General features: G+C 41.6%; 1 protein-coding gene across 5 annotated transcripts in view; it reads left to right on the top strand.

Annotated features, from left to right (window-relative positions):
• Positions 1-25171, top strand: part of sox6 (SRY-box transcription factor 6) — a 133179-nt gene that overhangs the window by 35308 nt on the left and 72700 nt on the right. For all 5 annotated transcript variants that reach the window (XM_085342992.1, XM_085343063.1, XM_085343216.1 and 2 more), the window contains 2 exons: positions 11835-12072; positions 15204-15414. In XM_085342992.1, coding sequence (XP_085199118.1) covers positions 11835-12072; positions 15204-15414 — 449 coding nt within the window. The remainder of the gene's footprint in view (positions 1-11834; positions 12073-15203; positions 15415-25171) is intronic.

Below are 25171 nucleotides of genomic sequence, written 5' to 3'. Positions count from 1 at the left end.
ATATATATATATATATATATATATATATATATATATATATGTATAATTTTTTTCTAAAAAAGGTAAATGACCAGCGAACTTTGTTGGAGGATTGAAACAACGACTCATGTTTGGCCATTTTGGGGCTAGTAAAGGAAAATTTGATTTTCCGTGATATGACACACAACCAAAAATGTAAACATGTAGACTGAACTTTTTTTTTCTCTTTTTGCTTTCTCACACCAAGAAACAGCTTTTGCATGCAAAACGATGACATGAAACACCTTAAGAAAAAAAAAAGAAAATATACTTTTAATACTATAATGTCAATGATTTAATTAAAGACTTGAAAGTGACTGGATGGTGATTAAAATGATTGCTTTGCTGTGAGTACAAATTTTTTATTATATTCTTTTAATTTCGAGCTAACACATATTTCTTGTGCATTACGAGGAAAAAGGCCTCATAGCTAAGAGCTACTAAAGAGCTGCTACAGTGAAAAGGAAAACTCCTGCTCTCAAACACTGCTGAGTTATAATGATCCATGACTATGGAGGAACACTACGCGTTTCTCTTTGAGTTTTATGTCCCTTATTACAGCTGCAATACGTCTGCTCACATTAAGCTAATTTATGGCTGAGGCCAGTGTAACAGCAGTATAGGTTAATGAATTTGGCATTACTAATTAAATGTTATTGAGGGATGAATATGAATCCTGTGGTTGGAACAGACAGCTGAGAAAGGGGGAGGAGGGGAGAACGAGACAGAGGACTTTCCTGCACTGTCTCGTTTCCTCACAACAAGTGAAATACGAGAGGTGAAGGTGGAGACGGCGCCGTGTTTGAGGTGAAATGGAAGACATCTTTGTTTCATTACAATGCCACGCCGAAATCCTTTCTCTGATTAGACGCACCCAAAAAGAAAATTGTTTATAGGCTCACAAAGTCTAATTTTCTAGAAAGGAAAGGATACTTCCAAGCAATGCCAAAGTAATAAGCAACACACAAGTCAGACAGAAAATAAATACAGTAATGCAAAATCAAGAACAAGTAATATGTAAGGCATTACTTTTTTGATATTGACCCAGACAAGGATTGTAAATATCTATATGGATGGTTTAATTCTCATTTTTCCTGCCACTCTTATTCTCCCTCTGTTTCACTCTTACTAGCGCCTCTACACTCCATGTCTGACATACTCTCCCTGAGAGCTAAACCTTTCAATTTAGATTTCAATTATCATGTTAGTTTTGTGATTAGACTTTAGTCCTCCAGGAATCAGACCTCTCTGCTCCTCTCTATTCCACTCTATTCCACTTCCCCTGCAATCACATCCCATCTGATGAATTGCGCATATAATTACGGAAGTTATTGAATATGCAGATCACTGCTGACTCTTGGTGTGCAGTTCATAATGCATCAACTCTAACTGTATCAAACAAGGGTCTCTGATAAAGACCCACTCTGATAATGAGAGAGGGCCAATGTACGCTATTAGTCAGAGACAACAGACCCCACAAAGGCTGAGACTCGATTAACAGAACAGAGACACGCTGCAATCTGTATGCCCGCTAAAACGGGCTCTGGGAGCAGCCGGCTCCACCATTGCACCAGTGCACAAGGTGTTTATGAATCAACCAAAATGAGGTATTTCCCCCATGTTACAGTATGTTGCTACCATGGTGTAGCATGCCGTCCAGTGATGCAATCCCTTAGAGGTTTTCAAGAGAGTGGAGCGAAGCACTTTACAGGCACACCCACAGACAGGGAATGTGGGAAATGTTTAAACTTTTGATAGCTTTTAGAGAGCTCTCCTAAACCCTGGCTTGTAAGTGAAAAGAAAAGGGTCTTGTGCTATTTTTTTCCTTTCCTTTTCTTTTCTTTCTTTCTTTTTTTTTTTTTTTTTTTTGCATTATGCATTTTGCTGTCAAAATCCAGTAGATTTGCAACTCCTCAACAGGTCCAAAAAAGCCCTCATTTTTTCCACATAAAGCCAGTCTTTAGCTTAAGCTTTACACACAATTGAGAATACAGGGAAGGGGGAGAAACCAGGGCCTGTATTTTTAGCTTAGGGCTATAGTGATGTGGCTTCCATTTATAGCAGATATGCCTCATATGCCTGATGACGGGTGATTGCCCTGCTGACACCACAGAGCGAGAGTTTAAAGAGTGTACACTAGCTGCACAACACAATCTCCATTACATGCTAACAGAAAAAGGAGAAGCACAACCCATCATGCAGTATGCCCAGTGACACATTTTTATTAACACGGTGTTAAAAATAAGTAAATAAGATGTGTTAGTCAAATTTGGTCACATTTAGTCACATTTATGTATCTAGACTGACCAAAAGTTGTGTCGCTAATTGTCCCCAAAAAAACCCCAACCTTAAAATGTTCATAATTTTTCACATTATCATGTTCTTTATGCAAAAGATCCCCCCCCCCCCTTTTTAAAAAAAATGAGATTGCACACTTGTTTCCTTTAATGCCAGTTCACCTTGGCTACATGCACCTGACACCACTTGTTGGTAAAGAGGAGTGAAGAGGCACATTTTACTCACTATATTTGGTTTACTCCAAAGAAGTGCGTGTTTGTAATTTTCCTTTTAAATATGTTCACAGCTATTTAACTGGGAATCTTTAAATTATCTTTAAAGAGAACTAAAACAAAAACATCACCTATCTGCCATGCTGAAAAATCTTCCCGTGCCCCGAGTTCGTGGTGGCAAGCATGGATCTTCACTGCTATGGATGTCTGTGGTAATTAAGAGTAAGAGCAGGGTTTTAGTACATGGCGCTGTGGTACTTTACCTAGCCCCATGTTATATTTTTAGGTTAATAGGATTGAACATGTTTACACCAACTGGTATATTAAGAAGTGGTCAAAAAAGGTGGCTTAACTATCTTAAAGGGGATTACATAGGCATTCAAATAGGATATCAGTAGGTGACTAATTGGCTGAGACACTAACAGCAGAAACAGAACTTTTGGACAATGCTTGTGTTCAGTGTGAAATGCCTTAGTTGTCTGTAAAATGAAAAGGGGAGAATGGTTTACAGAAGTGGCCAAGATTTGACTGCACTTTACTGCAAAGAGTGTGTTGCAAGTGCAACGACCTTTGTCAGGTTCCAGCTATTGTTTGCAGACTGGTTACACACTCTACAGGCTGTGAAAGACACATCTGCTACCTTTAGCTCAGCAGAAAGCAGGCAGTCAGTCAGGGCTGTGTGTATGCATGTGTGTGTGTGTGGATGGGGTCCTCCGCGTCCCCGCCGAGCAGCTGAGCTACGTCCTTATCCTCTTATCAAATATTTGTCTGTCCTTCACTCTTTATTTGCCTCCTGTTTGCTTTGTTTATTGAAATTTATCTCAGACAGATTGATAACATTTCCCGAAAGTTTGCAACATATTTTCTGTGTTTGCACTTTGTGTGTTTCTGTGTGCAAATTATACATATTTATCGTGTATTGTACTTGAGACTTTGTTCATGCCTATCTGACAATGACATGGGTATTTCCCCCCTCCTGTTATTTAAGTTTGTGAAGTCACAGTAGGAAGTTTGGTTTGATACAGCAGCACACTAAAACTGGATCAGCTTTAGAGAAAAGGCTTAACATAATACACGAACCCATATTTGTTTTATGTAGTTTTGACTGATTTCCTGACTGAGATCCAGAGGGTGATCATAAATGATTTTGGACAAAGGGCCTCTTTGTGTGAATGGGGGCCCAGTTGAAATGGAGGAGTAGTTTGAGATTACTAGATTATTTCCTACTAGCCCACTGAGTGAGGCGAGGCAAGCTGCAGCCCTGCACCGTGCTGTGCTGAGGCTGAGTATAATGAGTGTGGTGGCAGGGAACCACAACAGAGCCGGGGCACAGGCTGCCTGGGAACCAGAGGCCCATGGCCCACAGCCAAACAAACACACACACACACAAATCCTGCTGCACACTTGTGGCTTTTTAAGAAAGCAATTTAGTTAATGATTTCATTTTGGAACTCTGTCATGATGCATGTGTCTTCTGAGCAAGCCAGCAAAAGAATTAAGGAGAAGCTAATGCAGAGGAAAGAGTATTAGTAAACACAAGCTACCCCCCTTTACAACCGCAGAGAGAAACAACATACAACCAAGTGTAATGTGGCATTTTGCTGTGAACACAGCAAAAAAATCACATGGGTAATAGACTGTGGTAGGTGTAGTGCTCGTGGCTCCCGCATCGTTTTTGCATCGCTCTGGACAAATGCAAAGAAGAGCTGAAGCACAATGCGAGTGGTCAGACACATGGTTAGCAGCAGGCCCGTTTAAACATTTTGTGTTTCAGTCGGCATCTAATTCACTACAGCAAAATGTGCTGTATTTCCATGGAGTGGAAATACAGCACATTTTCCTGTTCAACCATGTCTGTCAGCTCTCTGATTTTATTACGGCTGTGTTTCACATTCATTTACTCAGGTTTTCTCTGTGCCGCCCCATGAATGAAACCATTTTAGCATTGCTAAAACAGCAGCTTGTACATGTCTTCTGTGAACCAAATTTTTGGGCAATTACTCAGATCAGTGGCTGAGGTTTCTGCTTTTGCTCTTCAGATCTCATTTTTTCCTCCATCCTCTCTCCTTTTTTTCTGTATTAGCTGTCAATCACGTGTGGTAACTTTTAACCACCTCCAAACAGAGCTGGGTGCCAGCCATTCATTTAGCCCTTCACTTTTTCTTCACATCCAACCTGTCAGAATGACACACACTGTTGACCATGCTTTCTATTCAGCACTGGCAAATTAATTGGTTTCAGAGGTTTAAATCAGCAATCAATGTCAGTTTCCCAACATAATAAGCCTTAATCATAAATCTTTGAGGTGTGGCTTGCCTGACCCCTATTCATCATGGCTCAGCTAGATGGCCTCATCTGGGTGGAGCAAATGAACTACCCCTGTTTTGATTTTCCAATTGACATGTCACATGAAACATGGCTAGTCTCTGTCCTCCCTGGTTCTACCCCAGCCGTTTTTCTAACAGTCCTTTAAACACACACACACACACACACACACACACACACACACACACACACACACACACACACACACACACACACACACACACACACACACAAGGTCCCAAAGACAAAGAAGGAAGAGAAGCCCCTTTCCCTTGAGCAACAGTTCTCAATGAAAGCCATTAATTTATTCAGAAAGAGAAAAAGAATTGAGGGAAAGAAAGAAAAAAGCCAAAGAAGTACAAGTAGGTCTAACTGCAGATAATAAGCTGTTTTCCTCCCATCCCCTTGAATATGAATAGGACGGCTTAATTCCTACAGTGTTAAAGGTAATTTCCTTACTTATCCCACCGAGGATCACAAATCCAGTTAAAAGCAAGATTATTTTTCTTTCTGTAGAAAACAAAAAACTAGCTCATTTTTCGATCAGGACTTGTAATGTACAGGTATATATTAGGGAAGTTAAAGGAACAAGAATAGAAACTGAGAATGTGGGGTACTGTGTGTTGACAATCCATATGCCAACCAACAGCAGTTGTAGCAAACCTGCTGCTGTTTCACTTTGGCACTTCACTTGCCAGTGATGTCCTCGTGATGGCGAGACCTGTTTCCTGCTGTGCAGCACCGCTTCCCCTCTAGTTTCATCAATCAGCCACAGTCACCAATTTTTTATTGGTTTTCCCGCTCCACGTAAAATTGCTCCATTATTAGCTGATGTCCACATTGTGGTATGGATGCTTTTGCTCAAGACTTCCTTTGTTCTTTCAAACTTCTCCTCCCTTTTGAGATTTCCAGGCTCCCTTTAGACTTATTTTTCTTCTCTTTGGCGAGTTGGGATACATCCCTTTACTTCTGTTTGGCACACTGCACAAGCTCTTCCACTCACTATTTTGGCAGCTATGAGAGATGTTACACTGGTTTTGTTGAAGTGCATTCTCTAGTGCACAGAAGAAGTTATCTTTATAAATAACAAAATGGACATGGGCTGAATAGTGCTTTGTTTAATGTCTTACAAAAAGAGGCCCACTCTATATTTCATCTGTCACTATTGCTTTTCTTTCCTTAAACAATGCTCAATTGTTTTCCATTTAAAAAAAAAAATCAGGTTCTATGAACAGAAGAATTCTGTATTATTATGTTCCTGCCAAATTCCAATCTCTGTTTTCCTTCTCCTGTTCACAAAGGGCTCATAACTTACTGCGAACTATTAGGCAAGCCACAAAGCTTCACTGTTGCTCAGCAAATAAGGCCGTGTTCCTTGAGTTGTTGTGAAGTTTGCTAAGTGTAGCAGCAGCACCAGAAGGCTCTTTGGAAAAATCCATCAAAGTAGGTCCAGAAAAACAAGAAATGTGATTAGTAAAAAAATAAAATAAATAAAGAGCATCTTCTGGAGTGTGTATTTCCCTAAACAGTTGATTCATATTATTCTCTGCACTGCTCCTCTAGTGGATATATTTTGCTATGGTGTGAGTCCAGAGAAAAGGCCAGTGGTGATTTTTTTTTTTTTTTGGATGGCCATCCTTCAATTGTGAGGGCATACGCATGAGTGAACTTGTGTGTATCCTGGGGAACTGAGAGGCTGTTATGCCATCCAGCTCTGAGATTGTGTCCTGGGATCAGGAAAAGGGCCAATGGCACAGAGGACCAAAAGAGGAAGAGAAGAAGGAGGTGGTAAAGGAGGGATTCAGTGCGTGAGTGCTCATCGACCCTTCCTGAGTAGACAGACAGGGACACTTGAGCACTCTTACACCTGCATCTGCCTTTGCCTAGCGTGGGGGACAAGGACACCAACCACGCCGTCATAGCAGCTGCACAAGTGTTTAAAGTGAGATACAAGACAGTTCCTCTTGCGGCATATTATTGCAAATAATTTACCCTGCAAAGTAATTATCAATGCTCTGCTCAATATGTAAAGTGCGCACTTCAGGTGGCTTGCTTAATTTGCTCTGGGTGGCTATCATTTGAGCGTGGATTTTTAGCTGCGGTAACTGTGGCAGTTTCTAATAGAGAAGGCATTAGGAGAGAAAGTGAAGTGAGGATGAAGTGGCGCCGTAATTGAGTTGACTTTTTGCAGGGGAAGGTCAACAATAATGGAGGAACAATTTAAACAATTCATTTAGACAAGTCTCCAGTCTCTGTACAGTAGGTTACCTAGTCGGGAAAAATCTCTATTTTCCCAACCATTTGCTTTGCTATATTTTAACACTCTTACCTGTAATTGCTCAGATGCCTGAGATGTAAGACAAAGATGTGTCATTGATTCAAACTGACTTGTAAAAAGCAGCTGTCTTTTAGGGATTGACTTTTTAAAAAAATTAATAAATAAAAAATCCACAGGAATTGCACAATAACGTGTGTACGCACATTCTGTGTATGCAGGGGTTTGCCCGCATGTCGATATGCAAGGCAAGTGTGTGAAAAGCAAGCGCACTGTGCACGGTATACAGCCCGTATTATGAGTTGATTATGTATCCAGGAACCTGGCTGCTGCACAGCATGGCACAATCACAATGGAGGGTGATAATTTAATTGTGCTAAACGGTGGAATCCGTGTCAATGCTCCTCCAGCTGGGAGCTGTCAGGTAGTAATATCTCATTATGGCAGGTGAAGAACCCAGAGGAACCCTACCATGACACCTGTTAGAACAGGAGGAACCCCTGAAGGGAAATACACAGATGATTTTCTCTCTCTCTCACTGTGGCCCTCCGCGGCTCCCACGCACACGTTCACACACACTAAGCTTCCACACTATTATCTACTATCTACCCAACTTCATTTAAGATATTGTATCCCTATGTTTTGATTTATTATTAGCTGTACATAATGTGTAGTGCACAGTTAATAGAGCGCAATATACTAACAGTGTGCTAGAGGGAAATAGTCATAGGCCTTTTGTTAATTGCATTATTGGAATATTAGAAAGTGAGAAAACTATTTGAATGAGCACATGTTGGGCAAATGTACACACTGATAGACCACAAAGGAACTTCTTTATCTGTAATTGTTTGCTGTTCCATCCCGTTTAAGATATCCTTCGCTTTTTTAATCATTTCTTAGTTTTTCTCTCCTCGTTCCACTGAAAACACACGTAAGAAGAGTCTAATCTCCTCCTCATCTCTGGGACTCATGATCAAAACTTGAGGGTGCAAGACATCAGCAGTGAGACAGACGAGTGTCCGGGTGGGGTGATCGGGGGTGACGGCGTGGAGTTACTTAGGCCATTGTCTATAAAAGGTAAACAGTGTGACAGAGTAGAGACAGAGGGCGAAAGTCAGTCAGACCCTTTTATGATGAAAGAGGAAATGGGATATCTGAGGACACATGGCTCGCCAGTCACAAGACCACCAAGATGAGCAATGCACATCACTCCTCTAATACTTACCAATTATACAGAGGTTGTTTTGCACGATGATGAAACATTATCTTGGGGAACAATTCATGACTCAAAGCATTCCAGGTCATATGAGCCAGTGGCCGGAGAACTTAAGACCTAACCCTTCAAATGTGCGCAATATTGTCAGCTATATATAGACTGGGTATCTTTTCTATCTGACCCTCCTTCATCTCTGTCTTAAGTCGTCAAAGTGACTGGGGCTTTTGTCTTTAAGAAAGATGGCTGCGTATCTTACACTTGTTGTTATGATTTGGATTATCCCGCAGCCGGGTTAGGGTTAGGCTTTTCAAGTTCACCTCATTTTTATTGTTTTGTAAAAGCACATTTTGGTCATAATAAAGTGAAACAGGGCTGTTTTGCTCACGCACAAGAGGCAAAGGATGCATACAGTCTTATTTGAACTGAAAATATAATCAGATTCCACATGCTTTGGTGGTACCCTCATTCAGCTAAATTCTGCTCCCTCTTCTACACCTCATCAGATGTCTTTGTTGTTTCTGCGCTGATCTATTGCACGTGCACGCCTTTAGATCACAGCCCTCTGTGATCGCCTCTCCAAATATGAGGAATAAAATACTGTATGGTTGCCCTCAGATATTTTCAGAGAATTATTGCCACACTTCTCCCTTTCCCTTTTAATAATATGAGGTAGTATTGTATGGGGCTTGTCAGGGGTTGGGGGTGGGGCAGAAGGGTTTCTCTGCACTCTTTAGCTGCCTGAGCGCAGCCCTCCCAGCACTGCTAATAAATTATTAAATCCTGCTGACAAATACTGTTATGGAGCTGCAGATCTGTTGCATTCTTTAACAAGATTGCTGTAGACACATGTTACAGGAGGATGGAGTCTCCATTGCTCCCTCTTCTTCGTTTCTCTCTCTCTCTCTATCGCCTTCTCTCACTCACGCCTCAGCAGTTTGACTGATGGCTGGAGACCAAAGTAAAAGTGCCTGAGAGACTGAATATTTTAGTGGTAAAATAATACTACTTGATTTACTGTGTAATACAAAAGCAGTGCTTTGTTTCACTCTCACACTCCATTGAGGACGAGGTGCTTGTTGCGCTTCAGGCTCGAGCTTTTTGTGTGCATGAATAAAAAATATGTCAGAATATGCGTTCAGCCTACTCCCGCCCCACACACACACACAGATATGCGCACACACACACTTCATTTCCAATAGCCCAACTTCTACTCCCTCCACTTACCATTACATGCATGCGCTGAACTTTGCTCTGACTTCTGATTGACAGTGAACAGTGCGCAATTTTAAGCTCATTTTCTCTTTGATATAATTGAAGGAAACAATTTAATAACTGATTAAAATGAAGAGCTGAGTCGCACTAAAAGACACAGCCAGCAGCATTTCGAGGCACAGCGGCTAAAAAGTCAGAAGAAGAGACAGAAAAAGAAGCACACAAGCAGTCAGGCACGGGACCACACTCCTGCATTACTGTCTACCTGTCTTGGTGGGTTTGTTTGTACAGCTGCTGAGACACAAGAGATCAACTTAGGCTACTATTGTTTAGGCCTCAATTCACTGCCCAGGTTGACTGTGACTGTGTGCAAGAGAGTGAGTGAGTGAGTAAATAAGCAGCAAAGAGGATGGTAACAACTCTGTCACTGCAAATTTTTAAATAGTAAGTAGAGAATTGTCTGATTTTCTTTGGCATAAATTCCCGCCGCACCTCTCAGATCTTCTGAAGTTGGTGTTTAGGGTTTGTTTTTTAAAGGTAAAAAGAAAACTTTGCGACACACTCTTTAATTTCTTTAACTATTGCGCCATATCTATTTTTATGTTATTGGTTCATTTCGTATTGTCTTCTATTCTGAACTTTTCACAATCTTAAAATTTTGCTTTCTAAAACTTGTACAGCATGTTTGGATCCAGTCTATAGTATTCAGCTGTGTGTGTGTGTGTGTGTGTGTGTGTGTGTGTGTGTGTGTGTGTTTACATGGACAATACATTTTATTTGACACGCTTCCTTGAGAAGGACCAGGAACCATTACAGTCAAGACCTTGTTAGCAAAATCCTTTTTTTAATATGAAAATACCTTTGCCTATCTCTTGGTCCCCGGCTCTCAGCAGAAAGTGCAAGGACACCATCGCACCACAGCCTGCCTCAACCTTGAGAGCTCCCACCCCCACATGTCAAGCTGAGGGTGAAACTAAAGTGCTGTCACACTGACCCCTGTGGATAGAGCAGGAGAACAGGGCAGATGTTGATCAGTGATGAAATGCAATGCAAGAAGTATCTTGAGCATTTTGTCGCATACAAACACATAGCTGTAACTTCCCACCCCCATTTAAATTTTTTTTTTTTAAATTCTTCCTTCTCCCATGCAAACGCAGACCAACTCACACGCCATGACTGTGAGCATTTACAGCTTGGTTTTAATGATCGATATCCCAGAGTTGAGAAGAATAAACAGAACAACAGCTATGGGAAAGGTAGATTAGCAGCTAAATATGCTCCAGCTTCTTCTCTCCACTTTAGATCAGTAGGAAGGCCCTATTATCCTCTTTTTAATTTAAAACCAAACACATAATTAGATTTTCTGGCAGTGTTTAATTTCATTCTTTGTAGCGCACAGCATGAGTGCAGGCTCATTAATTGTGAGAAAACGCGGAATTGGTTGTATAAATTTTACACCGAAAAGAGTTGGGCTGTTTAAAAAAAGAAAAAAAAAGAGAAATTAGAATTAACATGAGTTTCCTTTGCACCTGATATGTCAAGTACACTCTTCACTGTAATATTCATGAAAGCATGTGACAGATTTGTGAATTTAGTCCTCCTGCGAGCTTTGGTTTTTAAGCCGCTTAAGTAGGATTTGATGGCCTGGGGGAACGCTGTCAATAAATGTTAATAATTTCCTCATTTGATGCACGGAAACAAAAGGAGACAAGGATGGCTTTTGTTCGTATCTGACTGGTTCAGAATGAAAGAAAACCAAATGAGGGAAATTACTAAATTATTACGATGTTTGGAGGACAAAACCAAATATGTTTGAAAAATAGAGAACATCATTTAGGTAGCGTATGAATAAAAGACAAAGAAAAAAGAGGGGGGAAAGCAATCTCATACCAGGAGTTAACTCATTTGTTAGGTTTTTCACTTTTTATCTGGATTTAGTCCCTCTCTGGTTGACCTGCTGGCTGAGTAACTGTTGTGGGGTTTGGACCAGAACTCAAATAGGGATGATTCCAGCCACAGATCAAGTCATCCATCTGCATTAAACAAAGGATTAGGGACCCCATGGCCTGCCCCCAACTCAGCAGCCCAGAACAGCAACAGGTGACAGCCAGGTTAATCATTCATCTCATGCACCATCATCCCCTCAGGTGCACTACCTGTAATCCCAGTGGCAGCTACGAACCCCCCCCTCCAAACTTGATATTCATTCATGAAATTCTTCAACAACTATAAGTCATAATCTTTTTTTTTCCAACTATTTTGTTTCTTTGCTCCACAGCAGAGTCATGTCTTCCAAGCAAGCCACGTCTCCTTTTGCCTCTGTGGTTGATGGGGATGATGCCATGAGTCAGGAGCATTTGTCTTGGGAGAAAGAGGAGAGCGCAGAGGCCCATGGCACACCACAGCTGCCGCTGCACAGTCTGCTTCACGGAAAAGCCCCTGATGAAATGCAGCCGCTCAGCAGCGTACCATCAGAAAGCGATTGGGACAGCCTGGTGTCAGCCCAGCAGCGCATGGTGAGACATTCATACGCAGTTGCAAAACAAACCTCTAATAGAGCCCATGCTGGTTAACCAATAATGCCAAACATTTCAAAAGTCTCATACATTTTCACAAAGCATCTTTGTGCAGATGAAAAGAGTTTTAAATTCGCACAGATTTGAGCTGGTTTTTCACCTGCCACTGGGGACAGCAAATGTTTCACACAGAGCATCACACAGTATAAAAAGCATAATGACAGCAATAACAAAGATTTCAAGTACAAAATTTAAAAAAAAAAGTAAAATATGACAGCAAGCCATTTAGCAGGACAAATACCAATGTAGTCTGCTAAAGTTATACCGAACTGGTCGATCTCTAAACCTTTTTTATTATTCTGTAGTGACTCTGTGATACTTATGGAGTGAATGAAAAACAGTGTGAGCTACTGTGGGGCGTAGAAGACGAAGCTCTGTTTAAATAAAGCATAGTAATACAGGACAATTTCAAACCTATTAGTATGCACTTATGTCTTACTGTCCTCCCGGGGGTATTCACGATCCAAGTGGAGCAGCCACTCATTGTTCCTGGCTTGTATAAAGAAGCTTAGTTGATATTCTATCACCAGCTCCAGCCCCGTGGTTCTGTAATGCTCTGAATCCTCAGGGATTCTGGAGCCTTTCAGACAGGCAACTGTGCCAAACATTAAACCATGAACTATTATTAGGTTAAAGAGGGGATCTCTAACTCTTCTCTGAGCAATGTGAACGGCACATAAAATTACTTAATAGCAGATGGAGAGGAATGTAGCTTTATCTGCTTTCTTTGGTGTGCTTTGGATTTACGTTACTGCAAAAAAAAAATTGTGTGCTCAGTGCGTGTGTTGTTTCTCTTGTTTTGTGTAAGCTACATCTGCGGCAAGACCCCCAGATGCTGCGCATTTTAAGTGGAGCGCCGCTTTGATATGAGCAGAATGAGGAAGAGCATAGGCACTTGTGGGCTATAGACACAGGAGGCAGGTGGTTGTCTGTGACAGACGGGCCTGCGGTAAAGAGACCCAGAGGGCTTCTGAAGTAGCTCTGCAGTTTGCCACTGAGACCCTCAACACCTTAGCACAACACACACACGCACACACACACACACAGAGCCATAGGATTTCTCAGGTTCTTGTCATCTGTAGCACATTACAGTGTGTCAGCAACAGGATTTTAGTGAATTTTATGATGTACAGCTAAAAAAAAAAGCATATAGAAACACTTCACAAACATACATAACTAATATATAAAATAAATAAACTATGTGTCACACAAACTTAAATAAAATGTCAGAGACAAAACATTGAGTTATGTAACCTCTTAAGGATAAAAAAACTTAAATACAAGAAAGTTATTTTTTTTTAAAGAAGAAATATGACGGCATCAATCACCATGTTTTCTTAAAGAAAGTATAAGACTGATCTTTCACTGATGTAAACAAGGCCAGCAGCCATTGAAGTAACAAAAAGAAAGAGTCTGCAGGTCTGAAAACTTTCGATATGACTTTGATTCAAGCACAACACATCATGAATAGTTAGATAGTAGCTATTTTAAATGTTAAAGGTTGAGTGTTTTATTACTTCTATATTATTCCCTCCTCTTGCCTTGATTTTGTCACAGTCCTAATTGGTATAATGTACAGTTAGGAGTGGATGTTTTTTATGCCCATGCCGTCTTCTACGCTTGGAAGGTATTTCAACTGAATAATAGGTTGAATAGTAAGTGGGAGTAAGAACTAAAAAGGAGAGTAAAAGGGAAAAAACAAGAAAAAAGGGTCAAATGCAAGAAGGTGGATGAAGAAAAGAAAAGGACATAAGGTGGAAGGAATTAGAGTGTTGCCTTTGCTGATTACCTGACTCTATTGCTGTGCCATGGCTCTGTGTGGGCTGTGCCCTGAACCCACGCCAGCTGATTAACCCAGCACTGCTCCACTCCCCTCAAGCACTCTCAACTGTCTCTGCCATGCTGCATAATGATCCAGCGCTGGGCTGGGAGGTGCAGAGTAGGCCGGTCAGTCGTGCCACCCTGGCACTTGGTACCAGACCACCCTACACTCCACTGAAACTCTGCCTCGAGCTCAACATGCCACACAGGGATGAGAACTCGGCACTGTCAACACTCCTGCCTGGTTTACTGCATTCCCGACTTTTTATTTGGGATTGTCAGCGACTCCAGACATGGTTGCATCATTTAACCATGCTGTAATACACTCTTATCACACTGGTGCTGATTAAAGCTCCCTGTTTTTTTGTTTTTTGTATGACAGGCTTGCAGTATATTTTGGATTCAGATCTTCTCTGTGCAGGCGAAAGTTTAAATCAGTAACTGTTCCCCTGTTAAAGGCTGCAACTCCTGGCTGCTTAGCTACCTTCTGCTTTCTCAGACTGCACAAACCATAATTAACACCACCTTCTGTCAGACGCAATCCTCAGCCATCGTCTGTGCGCTGCCTATACACTCCCATGTGCAGAGTATTCTCTTTTACTCTCTCTGTCTCTTCCCCTGAAGCCCTCCCCCATTCTTCTCCCCCATGCCTTTATGTCTCCGTTTGTGCACCGGGAACACTCAGCCAGTCAGCCAGAGACAGGACCCTTAGTTAAATACTAAACCATACACAGGTGGGACGAAAAAACAACAACAGCTTGAGACAGGACACAGATTTACGACGGCTCGAGGCACTCAGCTGAGAATAGTTCTCCACTAGAAAATGAACAAATTACACAGCAGTCACCCTAACACAAATGCACACTCAACAGCAATTTGAGAGATTACAGCTGGGCGGTTTCTCTGTGTAGTCTCCGCAGATGAAAAGTAAAGCCTGAGCACATTATGGATATACCCCCATGAAAGTGTACCTCATCATTTCATCTCAATTTTTCACTTGTCATATTTCATTTATCAGAGCAGCTATCACTGTTGAGACTGCAGAAGCTGCCGTGTTGAAAAGCCAGAGAAGAGCCATTTAATATGGCCAAAGCGCCCATTAGCTGCAAAAACCTAGCAATCACTGCATTTGAATGAAAAACTGTCAAAACACTGAATAGAGCCACTGACAGAACACAGAATCCCACTCATCACTTAATACAAATCCCATCCCTTGTTGCCTCCCCTCCCGACTTCTGTTTGTCTTACAGGAATCTGACAGCAATAAAGTATGCTCCCTGTACTCTTTCCGGAACAATTCCACTTCCCCACACAAGCCTGAGGAGGGGGCCCGGGAGCGAAGTGACCTGCTGAGCGGATCAGCGTTTGGAACTCCAGAGCGCCGCAAAGGAAGCCTGGCAGACGTAGTGGACACTCTGAAGCAGAAGAAGCTAGAGGAGATGACAAAGACAGAGCAAGACGGTATGACTCCTCATGTGTGTGTGTGTGTGTCCGTGCAAGTGTGTGTGTGTGTGTATGTATGGGCACAGGAATACTTTACCTTCTTCCCCCTTAAGCGTCCTCGATCTTTCCACATTTTCCTGTTTCTTTAATAGTTTTTCACGCTTGCTGACTGTCTGCCTCTTTTCTCCTGTATCTCTCTCTGTCTCAAACACTCATGCGGGCACACTCAAAGCTGGGAATACTGACGTTACAGTATTTCCAGTTTGTTCTGAACTTCTTCCAACATGACAAAGACTGTGTGGCAGTGCACCTCAGCATAAGTGTGGTCTTCGTCCACGCCAAGGAAAACTCTTTGACTATAAAACTTATAGTGCTGACCTGATGCCAGGAACATTACCTCCTTTTTATTTTGCTACACAAGAACACTTCTCACCATGCACAGTTATTCATCAAAGGTTGCTAACCACAAACAACCCAAGCCCTTCTCAAGGATTTTACCTGTTTCGTGTGCATAATTAATTCATCTTATTCAGCGCACCGTGAACAGCTGAAAGATTTTTTTGTTGTTGCTGTTGTTGTTTTGTTTCCTAAAAGTAGAGGTAGAGGGGGGAAAAAAAGAAATCCCTTTCTGCGATAAGACTGTTGGGTCTCTATCATATCTGCTACCATTTCACCCTGCTTGGCTCTCCCTCCTACAGCCTGCAGTCTATCAAGAGTATGGCGGAAAAACAAATATTTGAAAGAGCTGCTGAAACACATCCCCCTTCTTAATTAGGGCTGTAGTAATATAACTACATCCAATCAAATGTTAAACCCCCTTGGGAATGCATGTGTCTCATTTAGTGTCTGGGGAGCTCTTAGCTTAAGCACTTCATCAGACGAATAAATTAGACCTCTGTTAGCCTAAAAATAATTTGCCACTTCTTTTTTAAGTGTTCGTTCGGCGATCTTTGTATCAGAGCGTCACAGGCCTCTCATCACTTAATCGTTTAGCCACATCCTGATATGAGACTGATTATTTGTGTTGTCATTAGATATTAGAAGTCGGTCCATATTTCACTGAATACAAAAAATCTATATTACAAATTAGACCTGGGTAGGTTTATTAGTTTAATAATTGTTTTTTATTATGATTTAATGGCCACTCGTATTGGCAATTTACCAACACACTGAAAAAAAGAAGCTCTTAATAAATATCTCAGTTCAGACAGTAAATATACTGTGTTGTCTCGCCCATGTTTTTGGGCCATTTTTACTAAATGCTCTAATGCAGACATAATTTTAGGGATATCCGGTATCCTTGCTGCTACTGATCTACAGATATGGCGAGACATAAAGGAGTTCCCCGAGCAGGACAGCTTCTGGTTAGGACAAAGTTGGTATTGCTATTACTGCTGAGTTTTACCCTAAGGTATAAAAAAATTCATATGTCCTGCTTCTCGTGGAGTTGATTTTCAGGGCAAGACCGTCAGTGCTCTTGGTAGCGACAGCGGGCATTATGGTAATGAGCCCCAGCTGGTGAAGGCTGGTTGTTGCAGTAATTTAAATGGTCAAGTGCAGCTTGTAATCCAGTGCCTTATGTTGGCGCAGGGAGGAGAGGGTGCTTTAGAGTACCATACAGCTGTTTTAATCTCCTGTTAATAATAGTGACTTGGTCCGCCTCATGTGTTGTGTATCCTCACCACCAAAATAAACTCCCTTGTTGGTAGAAATTAGTTTCTGAGCTGGAGACACGCAGAATACAAGAGTTTCGGTGTGCTGTCCCCAAGCTGCAAGAATTGTGGGAGACTTTTTTCCTGGAGAGCACTTGAGGAAGCCTCAGTGGTGATGATATGTGATTACTGTAAAATGGGGGAGAGGGACTCTGAGAAACTGCCCAAGGAAAATCTCAGAGAAACCTTTGAGAGATCTTAATCATATGTCTTTGTTTCTGGTCAGAGACACAGTTGGAAATGAAAAGGGCAGGATTAATGTAGTAGAGAACATGCAAGAATGCCATTTGTTGTCTTAATGATGTTACTAATATACCACAAGCAACAGATGAGCTAAATATGTAGCTTATCTACACATGACAACTGTTGTGTCTAATTCTGCTGCTTTGATGTCTGCCTGGCCGGGGTCACTGAGGTCCTCAGAGACTCCTCACCATCTGGTACCATTCTTCTCTGGCCTTCCTTGTCTAGTCAAGATGGCTCATTGTCGTGATGGACTGAAGATAACTCTAGTAACATCAATTGTAGAGGGACAGCAAATGATCTGCGATACACTTCTCACACTACATTGCTCATAGATGGAAAATAAAACCTATATTTTCTAAAACTTTGCTCTGAAAAGCTTCTTTGCCATTTATTGTTGACAGTCTTCAATAGCTGTTTCTGGTTTCCTGGCTATTGGGTTTTTAAGAGGTATTTTTTCTGTACTGCAAGAACCACAAATGACAGCTGGCTGTTAGCGGCAGCTTTCTCAAAGCCTTAACAAAACCTAAAAATACAGTACATGAATTATTGGGGTAGAAATGAAGGTATACAGACAGCCCCTAAAATAACAGATGGTAATTTTTTGACTTCATCCACTCTATGCATGAAAATAATTTCTTTGTTTTCAAACATACAAATAATAAAAAAAAGAGTCACTGTTCAGTATTAGCTATTATTCCTTCATCCCTTCATCTCTGTATATTTGTACCCTTTCACCCTCTCTATCCTTCCACCTTTACTCTCCATTTCTGGTCCTTAAAGTGCTTTAAGTGCTTGTGACTGTGCTAATGAATGAAAATGTCCTCCCAGCAGCGAGCACTGCATTTAGCTGAATAGTCACCTTTGCTGTAAAAGCTCTATCAGGCCCAGTTGCCAGCAGGGCTAACGATTGTGCCCCATGTTTATTTACTAGGTATTGTAAATGCATTATTTATGGATAAGTCTCCAGACAGCACTTGTCAAGAGTTAAAAATGTCAGTATAAAGTATTAGGGTAAAAAGAAAAATAGCCTTGATTATAAAAACCCAAGGTGACCTTGATTTGATTCACATGCAATTAGAGCAGTTTTATATAATGCACTAAAGTATGAATCAATACTGCGCAAGTCAACACAGAAACTCTTGTGTGTACAGTCTTTATGATCGTCCCCAAGACAAGGACGGGTAATTGGGTTTCAGCATCCCGTTTTACCTTTTAGGGATTTTCCAGGCTCACTATCTACTTGTTGAAACCTTGCCAGTCCATCCAAGACTAATATTAAAACACAAGCAGCTTATTTCCATGTATTAGGGCAGTTAAGAAATATTGTTTTTTATTATATTTTATTTTAAATGAAAGCTGAAAGAAAAATCAATATTCTATATATTTTATTTAAAAAAAAAAACCAACCTTTGAGCTTTACTCTGTTTTTACCACTGCTGACTACAAAAGCCATAGTGTTCAGCATTACAATACGCTCGGCTCGGTTCTTAGACTTCTATTCAGTAAACCGTACTGGGAAAAAGGGGTGACCTGAGAATATTTGATAGTGGATAGTTTCACATGTAATCTGCAGCTTTTATCTAAAACATAACAATAACACAAGTGTCAAGACACTGAGATGGACAGATATTCTAAGACTGCAGCCTTTGAAGAACAGTAAGAGTGGATACACTAGGTGCATTAGCAGAACAGCCAACACCTGGAGTCCTTTGACAAAGTCATGGCTAATTAGTTCAGCAAAGGGAAGCCGTACCACCAGCCAAACTGCAACTGCTTTTTATCCTGAGGTGAAAGGAATTAAATATCCTTCTACTAAGAAAAGAGTTCCCCCTACCGAACCTTTGCCGGTGACATAGAGCAGCACAGTGGGGAGTGCCGCTGGAAGGATTGTGTTTGGTCATATGTGCAAACGGTGTGTGGCTCAGTGCCACTACATAGACGTGTCTTCCTCACCTTCTGCCTTTATCACCTCTTCTCTATTTGTAAGTGTAATCCCCCTGGCGAGATTGTGTATTATCACTGTATAATGACTGTGCAGTAGGTTGAGTGTGGGGGGAGCGATCAGCATTGTGTGAGTAGCCCCAGGTCATTATCCTCTATTACAACACGGCGTGTAATGAGATTCAGGGATGGGTGAAAGCTTTGGAAGAGAATAGGATCAGCTCTAAGCCTGTGGTCTGATTAGCACTGATGAACTCTTGACTCTGTTGTAACACTTTCCCCTGTCAGTGTCACAACCTCTTCTGACTCTACATGGAGACTCAACAGCAATTGGCTGCAGATGCTTGACAGCATTAACAGACATTTTTTGATTCCCATTTTCTTTAAATGCAGCATTAAAAGAATTTTTAAAGGTTTTCCTTCTTTCGTGTATATCTATAACCTGTAATATACATTATACCGGCAAAAATACACCTCCCCCAAAAAAACAGACTGCTGCACTTTCTCCCCTCCTCTTTTAGTTCCCGCCCTTCTCCCCTCTCGTCTCATCCCAGCTGCCATGTCATCTGGTTCTGCTTTATCCCACCTAATTAATAGGAATCTTTGTTATAATGATCTGAGCATGAGCCTCTGACTCTATGCATATGCAATGAGGGCTGGAAACCCAGTTGCCTTGGTTGCAGATTTTGAGGCATTCTTCACACATAGCTCAACGCTGCCTTTCGTTGCAGCATCAGCTGGACAATATAAAGCTGGGACCCTCTTGGCGTTAGCATACACAGGTTAAGTAACGATTAGCCAAGAATCTGCATCTCCTCTGTATGCCTTATTTCCACCTTCTGCAAAGTTTTTTTTTCACTGTTGTTAAAATAGTTTAACAAATTCTTTTAAGTTGTCTGTTTGATCAAAGGGTCATTACTTGATAGTTGTGTTTATGCTTACATCCAGTACTGTATGTCAGGGGGAGTGCTTCCTGTATATATGTGCGTGTGTGTGTGTGTGTGTGTGTGAAAGTGTGTGTGTGTGTCTGCACTCTGTTGGCCTGTGGTGTGGTGCACCAGCTCAGCGGAGCAGTGCTCTGGTCTGTCACTTTTGTTTGAATAGGTAATGTAGCTCTGTTCAGGCTGAGGAGACATGAGCTGGAATCGCTTGTTAGGACACATGATCAAAAGTGGCTCTCTGCTCTCTGCCAATCAACCCTCTTGTCACCCCGTGAAGCAGACGTTAAATAGATTTTTCGGCTGTTTGCCGCGAGCAGCCTGCCAGCCTGACATGTGAACTTTCACAAAAAAGGGTTACCCTGCCCTTCACTCCTCCCTATTCTTACTTTGCCATCTTCTTCCTTCTTCTCTGGTTTCTGTATTTCCTCCCATCCCATCTCCCCACCCCCCATTTTACTCCTCCGTTCTGTCTTTTTTCAGTGTTTTTTTTCCCCTTCTGTCACCCCTATCTGTCCAGAGCACCTCATTCCCTCCTCCTTCTGTAAATTTTGTCTTCAATCCTTTTTTACCCTCCAGTGACAAAGTTGTTCCTCTGCCAGGTTGAGATCAGAGCCCACTGCTAAATGGAGTGGCTTCATGATGGGAATAGGCAGCTCAGAGAGCCTGGTCCACTCCTGAATTATGTATTTACTATCTGTTCCAAAACAGAGCCTTCACATAACACAGGCATATCCCCATAGGGCAACGGAGGCCTGTGCAGGTTTCACTTTACACAAGCTAAGATATAGATTTTGTTGCCCCTTTTAAAACGGGAACCCTTTCTGCTGTCTTGGTCATTCAGATGACAAAACAAGCAGCTGCTTCTTCAATGTGCCATTCTTCGCATTCAAGATCACCTTCCCCAGTTCTCATATTCCGATTAGTCAACAGTAGCAACTGCTGTGAAGCATTCCAGGGGCCATCTTCCCGGGTTTCAGCTGTTGAGCATGTCCCCCTGCACCCATGCAGCACAAAACACCCATTGTGATCCTGGCTTACTGGCTGCACAGGAACCCCTTGATAGGAGGAAACGGGTGTCTCTGAGAGACAAATCGCAGCCAGGGTTGCACAGAGGCTTGCTTGTCCTTATATGCTCATACACCCACACGCTGGCTGTAGGTATGCCTCGTCAATTGCATTTTTAACAAACAGTCTAGAAATGCAATCAGTGACATCACAGCTTCTGCGGTAAAGGTCTGGAAGAATTTGAACAAACGCTTCTTGTTAGATTTATCAGTGTGCTGTGTATGAGTGACGTGGTGATAAAATCAGCTGTAGTTTGTGATGGCCTGAATGTTTTATGCGCCGCAAATGTTTTTGTAATAAAGCAGGGATGCTGATACGTAAGAGGACAGGAGTGATTAAAGGTGCTAAATTTGTCCCGGGATCATGAAGCACACAAGCGGGAGATAAAGGCCAGTTTTGCAGGAAAAGGAACATGATAAGGGTCATATATGTGGCAAACTGGAGGAGGATGGGCTGCGGTAATCAGAAATGGAAAGGACAGGGGCTATTCCTCAGTGGGATGTGGGGCAGAGTGAGGGCGTGTGTACCTTGCAGTGTGTGCACATTTGCGTGCGTCTGCAATTGGGTTACACTGGGAAAACTGTGTGCCAGCTAAGTATCGCTGTCCTAGCTATGGTATTCAGCTCCCAAGCATTCTCCACACATAACTTGACAAAGAATCGGTGTCATCTGACCGAGGATCAAAATAGTGTGAGTGTAACTTACACCCTGGGCACCGACGGCCTCTGTTGCCTGCTAATGATTTCAGAGCACATTTCAGACTTGTTCTGTAAGTCAGAAATACGTCAGCCATCCAGCTAAGAGATCCGCCTTGACACAGCCAAACATGACAACTAGTGTATGTGCAACCTATTAACATATTTGCATTGTTTTCTCCCAGGAAAAAAGCAAACGTGAATTTATTAGATCAAACTTTGACGTGCTGCGTACTGAACAAAGAGATTATTTAATCAGCAGCGATGGAACAATCTTTTCCTCCCACACAATGCTGTTTTCTTTCTCCTTGCTCAATAATATTACACGCACAGGGAGATGTAACGAACATGTCAGAACAAATGAACGGAAATTGTTTTTTATTGCATTACAAAGGGTGTTAATGCACAGTCAGCTGACTAATGTCATCACTTTTTAAAAGTACTTTGCCAGCATGTTATAGTCCGTTTGGCTCCGTACCCCATATTAATAAAAGGGAAAAGATACATATTACTTCTATTGTTGCTGCACATTAAGACACTTAGCTCAATGTACCGAGGGGAAATGAATGGAGACTTTCTAGGAGCTGGAATACTTAACCTTTAGAAGCGCTATGGTAACGTCATGATTTCTCCAACTGGCGGTTTGACTGTACATTTTTTTAGTGTATTTTAATTGTTCATCAGTTGATCGGTGTTGATCAGTTGATCTAATTTTTAAAAAGACCTAGAACGTCAGACTTTTTTTTAAAGGAAAAAAGGGGATTTTTGTGGGGTGCAGGCATCTCTTTTTTTCTCAGAGAGCTTAAAACTTAATCTAAAAATAGTGACCTTTGGTCTTACAGTCCAGTAAGCTGTATCTGTACATCCTGAACTCTGGCATCTTCGTAAACAAAGTTGGTTATGTGATTAAATAAACAACTTTAATTGCTATTTGGGGATAAAAAACCCGAACTGAGAAGTGGAAATTAATAATTCCCTCACTGTGAGTTCAGATCGCCTCCAACAACCATATCCACCACCCGCTGCAGCCACCCATCCCCCCCAAACACATTGTTTGCTTAAAGTAAAATGAGCAAGACACACAAAATGACACATTCACAGTGTGTTGTATTATGTATAAAGTAGTATATTACCCAGAACACTTATATAGAGGTTGCTTCTTTTTGAATATCTTTGAAGTGTTTGAGGAGTACCGTGGTTGTTGTCCACTGTCTGTGCAGTGGCAGACACTTGGTTTCCCTGCAAACTGTAACGCATTCATGTGAATCCCATTAGTCTCTTTTTGTCCTTGTATATTCAGACACCCATTAATTTACAAAATCAACACTGAACCGCCATGATCACAGTACTACACGTGGTCTTCACACATCTATTAATTTAACATAGATGAATAAATGTGAATGTTTTCGGGCATTGATTAGCAGGCAAGTTTATATCTGACAGTTAAATTGCATGGTACCCCCCCAAAAAACTCTCTCCAATGCAAGGTACCCAGTAATTTGATTTTTGTATGAAATTATTATAATTTATTACAGTGTGTGGACCGTAATGATTACCAACATCAAATGGAAATTATAATTTGAAATTTAGTCTACATATTTCTTCTTGTAATGTTCATGTTCCCAAGTGCTGATCCCTTAATCAGCATCGTCTTCGACTCCAAAAGTAAAGTCCACTTTTTCTTTCTAGTAAACCAAACACACTCACACTCAATCACAACTGATTTACTTTTTCCATCTTCCTCCTGTACTCCCTCGCTTTTGTGCCTTTCTGCACTATTGATATCCTGCTAACAAATAAATGAGCTCATTTTGCAGCAAAGAAATTTTAAGGCATCTTACTTAATAAAAGTATTTTTTTCCTCAAGTCAGAAATTGTGTAAAGAAGGACATTGGATGAATAAATTGTGTTTTATTTTGTTCCATCTTAATAAAACCTCCATTTCACTTTAACCTTGTCTGATTCTTTTACCGTGCCCTATTTGGTCTCTCTTAATTCAATCAAAGCAGCAATTGTTTCTTTCTCTGACGAATTTTAGAGTGCATTGTATTGATAGCGGTGCTCAATAGAATCCCTCTGCTGCCTGAATAGAGACTTTAAAGCAAAGGAGCAGAGAGGAGAGGGAATGAAAAGTTCATTTTGCTATTCAAGCATTTAATGGTCCTAGTTCTTAAAAGTGACCTTGTGGGGTAGAAAGCAGAGCAGCACAGCAGCTCCTTCCAGCTGCACACATGGCATCCATCGGGGGCACAATCACCCACAGTCCCAACACCTCAGGCTCGGACATATGTTGAGTTTTATTTCATTCTTCTGACATTAATCCTATTCACCAGCTGTTCTGCCAGCTGCCACTCTCCGGCTTAAGGGGAGATTGCAGTTTTGGGGGCTCTGAGTACTGGTTTATCTTGGCTCCTCATCTCCTCCTCGCGAAGTTTTGATTATTTTTTTTTCCTTGCCCTACTCCTACTTCCAGGTTCCTTGAGTTGCATACTTGCGTGCAATCTTCCTCTCTCTTTTAACTTCTTTGCTGTTGTTTTTCTCCTCTCTAATTTGTGTAAAAAGAAGGAGGTAAGACTACAATTAACTGAATTTTCTGGCCCCTACCCTGTTTAAGTCCTCCAGTTCTTTTGGTAGTGTTTGTTCAGGCTACTGTATGTAAGATTATTCAGAAGCAGCAACGCCACCGGCCTTCTGCACAGCTCTCCTCCGTGTGTATCAGCCACTTCTCCCCTCTTTTGGTCAAGAAAGGCCACGTATTTGTGAAACCTGCTCACCTCACAGTCACCCAACATCATTTCCGTAGGATTAACCCGGACATGGCCTCAGCCTGTACAGTTATGATTATTGACATATTGGGTCTGGCATATTTCACATTTATGTGCATTGTCTGGAAGCATACTCAAGTGTTCTCAATGTCATTTCTGCTGAAGTACGGCCGGGCAGTCTGCGAGCAAGGGCCGCAATGAATTGATCATTGCTCACTGCTCACTTTAATAATTCAAGCCTGATTGCCACAGAGTGCCGCAGTAAAATGGATTGGGAGAGGTCACATGCTGCTCAGCTCAGGAGGTGAAGCCTCTTGGGGATGGTTAATTCATATATGCTTGATAGACACGTGTCCTATTTAGAGAGGTCATTGTGCTGGGTGTGTGTGTACTGTTTCTTAGAATAGGCA

The sequence above is a fragment of the Diplotaxodon limnothrissa genome, linkage group LG1 (assembly GCF_057381915.1).
Source record: "Diplotaxodon limnothrissa isolate DT_005_m linkage group LG1, D_limnothrissa_male_GT1.1, whole genome shotgun sequence".
Lineage (NCBI taxonomy): Eukaryota > Metazoa > Chordata > Actinopteri > Cichliformes > Cichlidae > Diplotaxodon > Diplotaxodon limnothrissa.
The sequence above is the reverse complement of the archived record's forward strand: the minus strand, read 5'-3'. Positions and strand labels throughout refer to the sequence as shown.